We start from the raw sequence: 10,979 nt of genomic DNA on the forward strand, positions 1-10,979 counted from the left end.
TAAATAAAAGTTTTAGAAAATTTTTTGAAACTTTTCAAGTTTTTCCAACCCAATAGAATCAACAAGTTTAAAAGATAATCTGCTAAATTAAAAACATCTGATAATAATAAATAATAATACAAAAATTACCAAGCACCAAACCATTTTGTTTTTTAAAAAAAGTAGATTCATGCTAACAAAAATTCGAAAGAGTTTAATTTATAGTTTATTTTTAATATTTCCATGTAAAAGTATTAAAAATTGTCTCTATGAAAATTTATTAGGAAAAATATTTTTAAAACTCGTCGAATGCCTATTTATTTCAGTATCACGATAAACATACTTGATGAAAAAAAAAAAATAAATAACTTACTATTAAACATATTATTTATTAACAGTATAAGTTACAAATGAGAATTTTAAATTATTATTAAAATTATAATGATTAATTTGTTTTATTTATAGTTAATTTAATTTATTTTTATATTCACGAGCCAAGTCAGCCAGTGCGTATATACGCGTAATAATAATAATAATATCGGTACGTCCTGAATACTGGCGCAGCCAGTGGCAAGAAAAAGAACTATGATCTGGGTTCATTTCTGTGTACACAAATAATGTGAAAAATCTTATACGGTTCGAACTCCTGTATCTATATGTACTTCGTGCTTTGGACTTTAACTCGAAAGTCGTTTCGAAATTTACCCGCCAGGGAGCGGCTCGATAGTTTTGTGATGGCGCAACTTTGTTGTTGATTTTTAATAAATAATTATACAGATGTTAAGTAATATTTAACTTGATAATTAATGTAAAACTAAAACTTGTCTGACCATATAAAGACACTTGCGCTGTTGTTAAATTATTACGAGTTTTATTAACATTGTAACGTATCCTAAAAAGGAATTTAATCACAGATCTTTATTTTTGTATATTATATTTGTATATTAATCTCGAAAAAAAAAAAAAAACAATTTTTTACTTTTTTTTTTTTTGTAATTTATTTTACGGATAACTGACAATTAGCATTTTTTAAAATTGGAATAACTAAATAAAATGTGAGTGAAATTAAAATTTAATTAATTTAAAAATCTGTGAGCATTTTTTTAAATTTTAATATTTTAATTTATTTAAAATTTATAAACTATCTCATATCTGCTGCAGTCACATGAGTGTAAATTTAAATGACGTCAATTTAAAAAATTTTAGAATAAATTAATAAAATGTCAATAGAATAAAAATTTAAAAATTATGATACTGAAGTTAGCAGACAATTAAGAAGTTTTCGATTTTTTTTTTCAGCAGTTTGAATTAAAAAAAAAAAAAATATGCACATGTAGAAAATTTAAAAAACTAAAGGTGCAATTTTTTAAAATACTTTTTTTTTTATTATTGACCAGTTTGTCACAAATTCAAAAATTATTTGACGTCTGCCAAATTTAGTATCATACTGAAATTAGTCAATTTTTTTTTTTTTGTAAATTAAATTTTTGATAAAAAAAAATCCGAAAAATGTTAATTGTCTGCTAACCAAGATCATTAAAAATTTTAATTTTATTTATTTATTTAAAATTTACAAATTATCTAATATCTAGTACACGCACACTGATATGCTCAAAGGTTGATAATCAAATTTTGCACCAATTGCGCTTAACTTTTTTTGAAAACAGTCATAATAAAAAAATATGATGAATGTTTTAAGACATTTACGTTTTAATAAAATTTCTGGCACAAAATCTTTTGCTAATTATGTGCAAGGACAATCTCCAGCGCCTAATATACGAGAATACTTTTATTTCATCAATCATCAAGGGATGGTGCATATTTATTTTTGTTTTTGATGATTTTTTCTGATATTGAAAGTAGCAGTCAATAAATAAATTTATTTATTTTGAATAAACAACTAAAATACTTATATAAAAAACTTTAAAAAACCTTTTTGCGCATTTTCTGAAAACTTATCTTGCTTATAAGTTACTTATTTATAAAAATGACAAAATTTTTTCATGTCTGCTACTTTCTTTAATTATAGAAATTATTTATTTAAAAATTTTATTTTTTGCACAATCATAGTTATTTTTAGATGATGCTCGTATAAAAAATTTTACATCATGTTTTAAAGGTAAAATTGAAATTTTGAAATAGAAATTTAAATAGTTTTAAAATAAGTTATTATTCATACTCTTAAATGCCAATATTTTAAAATACTACTCATAATTTGATAAATTTATCAAGAAAAATCCATTTGGGAATCTAGTATAGATTCTCATATGGATTTTCACGATAATTTCCGATGGGAATCAGCACCATGTCAAAATCCAAATGGGAATCTTGTATGGATTAGGAATTAAGAAAATTAACAAAAAGCATCACGTTATTGATACAAATACCATAAAAATCGTATGTTTTCATAAAGTTCCCTCGAGTACAGTACCTTTGTACGATTCCCAATTTAGTTTTTTATTAAAATTATTTATAATTTCTATACAGATGTAATATTTCTTGAGTTAATAAATAAATCAATGACTTAGTAATTAGAAATGCTGATATAAAGAGTATCAATTGATCAATTTTTTGTTAAAAAGTACACGGAGAAAAAAATATAGTAAATTTTACTAAAAAATATGAGAATAATTACTAAATTTGGATAGTAATCTTGAAACGCTTATGATTTATATGAAAAATTAATGAACAGATAAGCATATTTTACAAGTCGTTTAGTAAGTTCTCATATACTGATTATAAAAAATCTCCTATATTGCATATTCATTTTTAGTTATATTTAATAAATTTTACTATCCCGTTTAGTAAATTTTACTATATTAGAATGGAAAAAAAAAATCAAATTTTTATTAGCTTTTAACTTTTTACTATTATTGCTATCATATTGATTATTATTGTTATTTACGTCATCTGTATTGGTGTTGGTGTCGATTTTCGTTTTTTAAAAATTCACTTGTTTTCAACCGAGATTCGAATACTGATCTCCCGCGCGCGAGTCCTTTCCTATGTCTGACGGCCCGATGTCTCCTTTGGACAAAAGTTTCAGAACTTGCAATACATATTTGTGTGTGCTATCCCCACCAACTTTTAATTTTATCTAAGCATAGTAGAATTTACTATACAGATAGGAGAAAAATATAATCGTGTTAGCAAAAAATACATTGCATATAGTAATTTTTAATATTTTGTATAGTAATAAATCCTATATTGTATTAGAAAATTGACTTTCTTAAATTTGTATTTATTAATAGTACTTATAGTAAAATTTACTATACAAATAGTAAAAAATATAATCATATTAGCAAAAAATACATTACGCATAGTAATTTTTAATATCGTATTATGTAATTATTACTAACTAGCAAATTTTACTAAACGTTTAGCAATAATTACAATACAAAATGTATCATTTCATATCTGTTAGTAAATTTTACTATAGTATTGTAATTTTTACTATACTCTTTGCTCCATGTATCCTACCAATAGAATATTAATCTGTTCTTTTATTCATATACGCGTATTGATAGACGATAACATAGAAATTCAGATTCCTATATGAATTTTCCACAAAGAAATCTATATATTCAAGTTCCTATATGGGAATCAAGGTAAAACCAGTTTCCTATGTAAAGTTCCTTCATGGGAATCCAATTACCCAGTTTTCTTTATGGATTTACCATCTGAAAATTCAGGGACACATGTATTCCCACATGGAAATTCAAAAACCCACAACTTCCTATATAGATTTCCCATGGCCATATAGAAATCCAGATACCCATGATTTCCTACATAAATTCTTATACAGATCCATACATTCCTATATTACATTAATTCCTATGAATTCTTACATAAATCCATTTTTTCCTATATAGATTCCTGTGGATCCCCATGCAATCCCCTATGATTTTTATTTTATAGAAAATTGTTTAAAATTCAATACTTACAATAGTGGAAAATTTTTTTTATACTGTATTTTAATGAATTTATAGTATGTATTAATTTATTATTATAATTCTATGAATATTTTTAAACGTTACATAAATATTTGTTTTTGTTCCAGAAAAAAAATTTCTCGCTTTTTTCTTTAAAAGGCTAAAGATAAATGATTCGAACCGATATGCTAATGAGTTTCCATATTTATCATTGTGTGGTAGAGAAAAAAATTATGTAAGCTGTGATGATTTGCCGATTGTCTTTACTCATGTAATTAAAAATAAAAACGATGATTATTTTCTAAGTTACGGCTACGCTGAAGATTCTCTCGTGGTTTGTATAAAAAATTCTGTAAAATAGCAAACATTTTCTCCATATTTTTAACAATTTACTGAAATATTATATAATTAGGTACCTTTCCATCCAAATAAAATATTTATGAATATTAAAACTGGTAGAGTTTATCACCCAGGTCCAATAACAGCAAATGGAATTGGACTAGTAAAATCAAAGCTTGCTATTGAATTCAGTTCACGTTTTAAATTTGAAAATGGTGAAAATCAAGGCCCTACACATTTTAATTGGGAAGAAACGCAATATATTCTTGATAATCAATGGTATCAAGATAAACTTCATTTGTTGAAGAGTGAAATTAACGACTAATTTTTTAGATAAATAAATCATAAAATTATTTTTTAAAATGTTACAATAAACTATCAAAAAATTGACCCTAGTTCCTTGCTTTCGAAATTTAGCTTTTTGAGTTTTTTTCTTTGTACACAGTAAAAAATATTGTATTAAAATCGACATAATTTGTGTGTTAATAACTTTCTATTTTTAGTAGATTTTATAAAAATTTAACTGTTGTATTTGTCCTTATGACGCAACTTTACAAAAATTTTAACATTTTATATCTATTTTAGTCAAGGAGGTTCCAAAAATTATAATGATGAAAAAATTTATATATGTATTTATATATACGATATGACGCGCGGTTCTCCCACGATAGCTTCCACAATTCTATACCGATCTCGATGAAATTTTTTTTTACATATTCTTTAGCTAAAGAGCTCGGTTCAGTTCGAAGATGAGCTAAATCGGCCAGAAAGTTTAGAAGTTATAGTCATTTAAAGATTTTTTAATTTTTCAAAAAATTCAACTTTTTTTTATTTATCTTTAAATAACTTTTGATCTTAAAGAGATAATCTATTTTTGTTGAATGAATCTTTATGTTCATTCGATTTGCTTTTATTCAAGCTATGTTGCTTACTCTTCAGATAATTTTTTCTAATACTTTGATGAATTTTAAAATTTTCAGAAAAATAGAAAAAAACATTTTTTTTCACTTTCTCATTTAATAACTTTTAAGTAATAGATAATAGATGAATCTTGTTAATATTTTTATGTAGCTTATCTAATGAGCTTCATATTTCAGTGCTATTTTTTTATATTCAACGAAAATTAGCTATTTATTTATTGAAATTTAGCTGTTGCATTCGTTCTTCCACTTTTTAATAAATTCATGTAACTGTTCCAATTGTGATTCCTGCCATGTAACACTTATAAAATCTCAACATTAAAGTATACATAAAGTTTTTTTTTTTAAATTAACTAGCATAAATATAATTGACGTTATAAGCTTTAGATGAACCTTTGAACGCCACCGCCTACTTTACGGATTTAAATAATTAAATAAATAATGCAAAATCTACTTCCATTTCGGCTGCCGAATGGCCTTTTTTTATTTTTATTCAACACTAAATTTGTGTTGAAATCTAAATACGAAATTCGGAAAATCTCGGAAAGATTTATAAGACACCCATTTTATCAATAATTTCTCAAATTCATTCTTTCTGATCTATTACCAGGTGATATATATTTTTTATAAAAATAATAATCTGATCGAACGAGTATAGGGTTGAAAATAATTATTAAAAATAAAACAAATTTGCTATAAAATAATCTATTTTTTATAAATTATTATCAAAATCATTATTTATAGACATACTTAATGCTGTCCTATTTTAATTGCAAGTCGGTGACATCAAAAATTCTAGCGGTACAATCTTCGGATGTTGTTAAGATTTTCGTATTATTTCTAAAAATACAAAAATTGCATTACAAAAATTGTTAAAAAATAAAAAAAAAAGTTTATAATTACCTGCAAACATGTAAATCTAAAATAGTATCAGAATGTCCACATAATTCTTTAAGACATTCTTTTGTTCTAGCGTCATAAAATCTCACAATACCGTCTAAACCCACGGTACATAAAAACGGTGTGTTTGCTATCCATTCAAGTTTCGTGATGCCTCTTTCTTGGGTTATTTTATGTCTGATTACTTGTTTGGAAGTATCCCAAATAAATAATTCTCCATTGATTGTACCTGAAGCCGCCAGATGAAGCTCGAGATTTCTACAAAACGCTACTGACTCAGGCCAATTCTCTTGAGATGAATCTGCCTCATCTTCATTTGTTTCCGCTGACTTATTTTCTTGTAAGTTTTGAAGTATACTGACAATCTTTCCATTTTGAGTAGTACTGAGAACTGTCCTCCCATCAACTGCAGCAGATATAATCAACTTGCCATCAGCTTGACACTCTAAATTTGTGATGGCGTCTGAATGTGCTGAGTTTCCTGGTATCGTTGTTTGTACAGAACCTTCTTTTAAATCCAATACACGAATTGTTCCATCTTTGTATCCTGTTACTAACTTTTTTCCTAAACACAAATTATCAATTATAATAACAATAACTGGAATTTTCAGTTTATAGGACATGCCACCTTTTTATCTAATGTTATTGGAATTAGTTTTGTAACTTAACAAACATTAAGGTTGAAGGCTTGGAAAATAGTAATAATAACTATAATACTAATAGATTTAGTGATGATTTGGATTACAAGAATTATTACATACCATCAGATGTAATGGCGGCAGCTTCTGTTTTATGACCATATCCCTGGAATACTTTACATTCACCACTTGGAATTTTCCACATATAAATTTCACCTTCTACACTACCAGCAAAAATAATATTTGCTACATTATGCCACTTCATCCACTGTAAATCAAATTTTAATAACAATAATAATAATAATATATATATATATATATATTAGGGTGGCCCAAAAAAAAATAACTATTTTTTTTTTCGAGTCTCTTATGAAAATTTGTTGATTTACGATGTTTTAAGAAGCCTCTCCAAAAATCAGCTCGATAAAAAATTTTCAAGAGGTCGCTCACAAATTTTGAAAAAATCAAAAATGATTGAAATTTGAATTTTTATTTCGAATTTTTTTCTTTCTCGTGGCAGCAATAGTTTATATTTGTGAAATCATAATTACGCTGAAAATTTAAGCCTGAAATTTAAATATTTAAACCTCGCTCAAGAATTTTGAATGTTTCCGAGTGCTGTCTTTTGAACGTTTTCGAGCGACCCTTGAATATTGATAATAAAGCTTCTCGATTTTTTCACCATCAATTTGCATCACAATGAATGGAAATATAACCCGAGAAATTTAAATAATGTCATTTACATACTTTTTTATTTCTTAATTCAATTTTTAGGTTTTTTCGTTGATTCAAAACTTAGCAAATTTTATTGTTTAAGACTGTCCTGTATATTTTTGGTTATCCAAAAGTTATATTTTAGTGAAATGACAGTAATTGAGTTATAAACAAATACAAAAACTAATTCAAAGTATTAGTTACATATTATCAGTTAATATTCAAAATTCTTGAGCGCCGTTTAAATATTTAAATTTTCGGCTGAAATTTTCAGCAAAAGCATGATTTTACAAGTATAAACTATTGCTGCCACGAGAAAGAAAAAATTTAAAAGTAAAAAATCCGAATTTGTCATTTTTGATATTTTAAAAATTTATGAGCGACCTCTTGAAAATTTTTTATCGTCGATTTTTGGAGAGGCTCCTTAAAACATCGTAAGCTAACAAATTTTCATAAGAGACTCGAAAAAAAAATAGTCGGTTTTGGGCCACCCTAATATATATATGTATAATAGATATAATTTATTAATTATCAAAATGCATTTATTACATACCGACGCATCTCCCATATTATAACTCCACACGAGACTTTTATCTCGCATTTTCCAAACCTGAATGATGCCACTCAGATCTCCAGCTGCCACGTAAGAATTATCAGGACTGAATTCAGCAAAAATGATGCTATCTTTGTGTCCGGTGCATTTATAAATTATTTCTCCGGATTCTGTGTTCCAGATATAAGCGACATCATCTTGCCCACCAGTAACTGCAATCTTTCCATCATTTGTTAAAGATCCACAAATTACTGACTCTACAATATACTTAACGTGAGAAATGATAAAGATATTTAACTATTATAATTTAATGCTAGCAAATAGAATACTATCAGTACCTTTGTGGTGCTTGAAAACCGTAACGGCATCATCGGTTTCTAATTCATCCTCTTCCATCCTATCATGTTGCAAGTCTGATTCTAAATCGATTACTTCATCTATTTCATCCACATAAACCATATCATTTTCGTCAAAATCATCAAACTCATTAGATCTTGGTGGACTATCTTTTTGAAACATTTTCTGTAATAATTATAATAACAATCAGATATTAACAATTATCTTATCATGTGAACCATTATACGGAAAAAAACAGAATATTAAAAATGAATAAATAATAGTAAAAAGTGGAATCTGTTATCCATAATTAGTACTATTATGTGCTTAATGCAAAGTAGTTTACTAATTTTTGGAGATTCCTAAAAACTACTATCAATTATTTCAAAAACTAACTAAATATTATTACTTTTAGGTATAATACGTGACTTATTAGTGAAAGTTAATTACAGCCGAAAATTCAAAAAGTTACAAACTTTTATTTTATTAATTCGATATCACTGATCAATTATTACCTCAAAATATCATTTATTCATCATTATAAATTAATTTACAATATACATGAATCGAATAAGTGGTAAATAATAAAATGAAAACTTCGTATACTAGATCATTATATATTAATATGTACGTTTACTAATTTTTCGGTTCCTCATTTATTAAATTTTTGTATGTTTATTTGAATAGTAATAACTATAGATAGTAATTTACCGATTCTTTTTCATATTAATTTTAATATACGAAATTAGAAATTTAGCATCATTTTTTTTCGTCTAGATTATTAATTACTATTTTTCTGAGGCGCTTTTGATGCCGGATAAATGTGATATTAGAGTTGTCAAACCAGAATCAATATTATTATGTATCTTCACATAATCGGTAAAAATATTGATTACTTTTGATCCGCTGGATTGAAAAAATCAGTTTGTAAAATTTATTCTATAGAGTCGATGATTTTTTACAAAAATATGATTATACACTACTCGCAGAAATTAAAGGATAAAAAAAAAATTCAAATTTTAGTGCGATTTTCAAGATGCTTTAACTCAGAGAAAATGGTCGTAAAACAAAAATTAAAAAGCAAATTGTATCTTCAAGTGTTTAGTTTCCAGATCTGGATTTCAAGAATTTTTATCTTTTACGGTTCTGGAGTAATCCTAAGAAAACTAACGTAAAAAATATTTTCTAAATTTTTGCTCGTCTTAAAGATATCTTGAATACGTGGGATGAAACAGTGTCTAACGCATTTCTTGCACCAGTAACTTACAGTAGGTACTTCCGCATGGCTTGCTCAAAACCTGCTCAAGGCTCAAAGTCAATTTTGAGTCATGAGCAGATCTTGAGCAAGTCATGCGTAACTATTTTCAACTGTAGTCTTTCTCTAGAGTTGGGTTATAATCTGGCACGAATTTCTTGTGTAAGTCTTGCACTAGACTTGCTATTTAAATCTGATCACAAGTATCTACAGCAACCCTGATTAAACAAAACAATTTGTGACGATTAAAAATTAAATCATCATTAATCGTCATGGTTTTTCACATTTAATCGTCTCTAATTGTCAAAAGACGATTTATAATTCTACGATCAAAAACGATTAATGCGGAACCAGAAATTGCAATATTATTTTACGATTAAAGACTATTTGAAAGTTTTAATCGTGATGAGTCGTCTTTAATCGTAAAATAATATATAGCAATTTCTGGTCCTGCATGAAGATTAAAAACGATTAAATTTTTAATCGTTCATAATCCTCTTTAATCATCGACTGACGATTCGTGACAATTTAAAACGATCAAAGCAGTTTTAATCGTCACAAATCATTTTGTTTAATCAGGGAAGACACATACGTAGAAAAAGACTCTAGCACCTATCGATCTTGAAATCAGACTTGCTCAAGAATTGAAAAAGATTTTATATGGGAAATTTTTTATTTTCTACGTCCATACCTTAAGTTTTCTTTTTTTTTTTTTTTTTTTTATTGATTTGTTCAAAAATAAATTCAAAAATTGTTAATTGTCTGTTAACCTGAGGACCATAACAGATTCATGTATAAATATCAAAACAATGATATGTTATTAATATATATTGCAATAGATCAATTGATTAGAAGATTAGAAAAAAATCTTTTAAACAATCTGATATTGCGCAAATGTTTGTAAAAAGTTGAAAATTACCTTGATATTCAAAGAACCTTGTATTTAACTTTCACGAGTACTACCGTTTTTTCGCAATTATTATCAAAATGATTTTATAAAATTCTTAGCCAAAATGTTGACTTTGATTTGATGTTTTATAACCTTTCCAACACGTGTTTTAAGTCTGTGACTCTGTTACCCATGCATTTTGACGTTACACTACTCGACTACTCCTACATGGTCATTGGTCAATCCCTATAAGTGAAAATCGTTCAAATATAATGAGACAGATGGTGTCTTATGTTTTTTCCTCTACAGGCGACCAATTCCGTTCTGCTTATCCGTTTGTATGCGCGGTAAAGTAGAGGATTCCAAATGAAAAATAAGTGTTTTAATGTAAAAGATGTATAAGCGTGACAAAAATTTTCAATTTGGATTCAAAATTTTTTTTTTCTGAACATTTAATATTAAAGAATTTACTGTCAAAATTTCATAATAGGTAATCGTTTATATTTAAAAGAAAAATTTTCTTG

At 26.5% G+C, this 10,979-nt stretch overlaps 2 protein-coding genes across 5 annotated transcripts; one reads left to right on the forward strand and one right to left on the reverse strand.

The window, feature by feature from the left end:
- Positions 1 to 701: 701 nt before the first annotated feature.
- Positions 702 to 4,640, forward strand: LOC103568629 (UPF0598 protein CG30010). Of its 4 annotated transcripts, none has more exons than XM_008545568.1 (5): positions 702 to 905; positions 1,572 to 1,793; positions 2,050 to 2,098; positions 4,040 to 4,245; positions 4,324 to 4,640. In XM_008545568.1, the coding sequence occupies exons 2-5, from the start codon at positions 1,662 to 1,664 to the stop codon at positions 4,573 to 4,575; spliced, it is 639 nt and encodes a 212-aa protein (XP_008543790.1). In that variant the 5' UTR covers positions 702 to 905; positions 1,572 to 1,661; the 3' UTR covers positions 4,576 to 4,640. The 4 variants fall into 4 exon arrangements, with proteins under 4 accessions (XP_008543790.1, XP_008543789.1, XP_008543791.1 ...); XM_008545567.1 differs by having other exon boundaries at positions 702 to 861; XM_008545569.2 differs by lacking the exon at positions 702 to 905 and adding an exon at positions 941 to 1,034.
- Positions 4,641 to 5,342: 702 nt separating this feature from the next.
- On the reverse strand, positions 5,343 to 10,668 carry LOC103568630 (angio-associated migratory cell protein). Its single transcript, XM_008545571.3, has 6 exons — positions 10,486 to 10,668; positions 8,314 to 8,497; positions 7,976 to 8,232; positions 6,832 to 6,976; positions 6,074 to 6,635; positions 5,343 to 6,010 (listed from the first exon to the last, which is right to left on the reverse strand). Exons 2-6 carry the CDS (start codon positions 8,492 to 8,494, stop codon positions 5,932 to 5,934), a joined length of 1,224 nt encoding a protein of 407 aa, XP_008543793.1. The 5' UTR covers positions 8,495 to 8,497; positions 10,486 to 10,668; the 3' UTR covers positions 5,343 to 5,931.
- Positions 10,669 to 10,979: the final 311 nt, after the last annotated feature.

Source organism: Microplitis demolitor, chromosome 4, assembly GCF_026212275.2.
Source record: "Microplitis demolitor isolate Queensland-Clemson2020A chromosome 4, iyMicDemo2.1a, whole genome shotgun sequence".
In the NCBI taxonomy this organism is placed as follows: Eukaryota; Metazoa; Arthropoda; class Insecta; order Hymenoptera; family Braconidae; genus Microplitis; species Microplitis demolitor.

Bases quoted from the DNA above. Each gene is read 5' to 3' on its own strand.
- LOC103568629 (XM_008545568.1), top strand. From the start codon at position 1,662: ATGATGAATGTTTTAAGACATTTACGTTTTAATAAAATTTCTGGCACA. The intron at 2,099-4,039 runs GTAAAATTGAAA...TTTTTGTTCCAG, and splicing joins TTTTACATCATGTTTTAAAG to AAAAAAAATTTCTCGCTTTT. The intron at 4,246-4,323 runs GTTTGTATAAAA...TTATATAATTAG, and splicing joins ACGCTGAAGATTCTCTCGTG to GTACCTTTCCATCCAAATAA.
- LOC103568630 (XM_008545571.3), bottom strand. From the start codon at position 8,494: ATGTTTCAAAAAGATAGTCCACCAAGATCTAATGAGTTTGATGATTTT. The intron at 6,977-7,975 runs GTATGTAATAAA...TTTGATTTACAG, and splicing joins ATAATATGGGAGATGCGTCG to TGGATGAAGTGGCATAATGT. The intron at 6,011-6,073 runs GTAATTATAAAC...TTGTATTTTTAG, and splicing joins TTAGATTTACATGTTTGCAG to AAATAATACGAAAATCTTAA.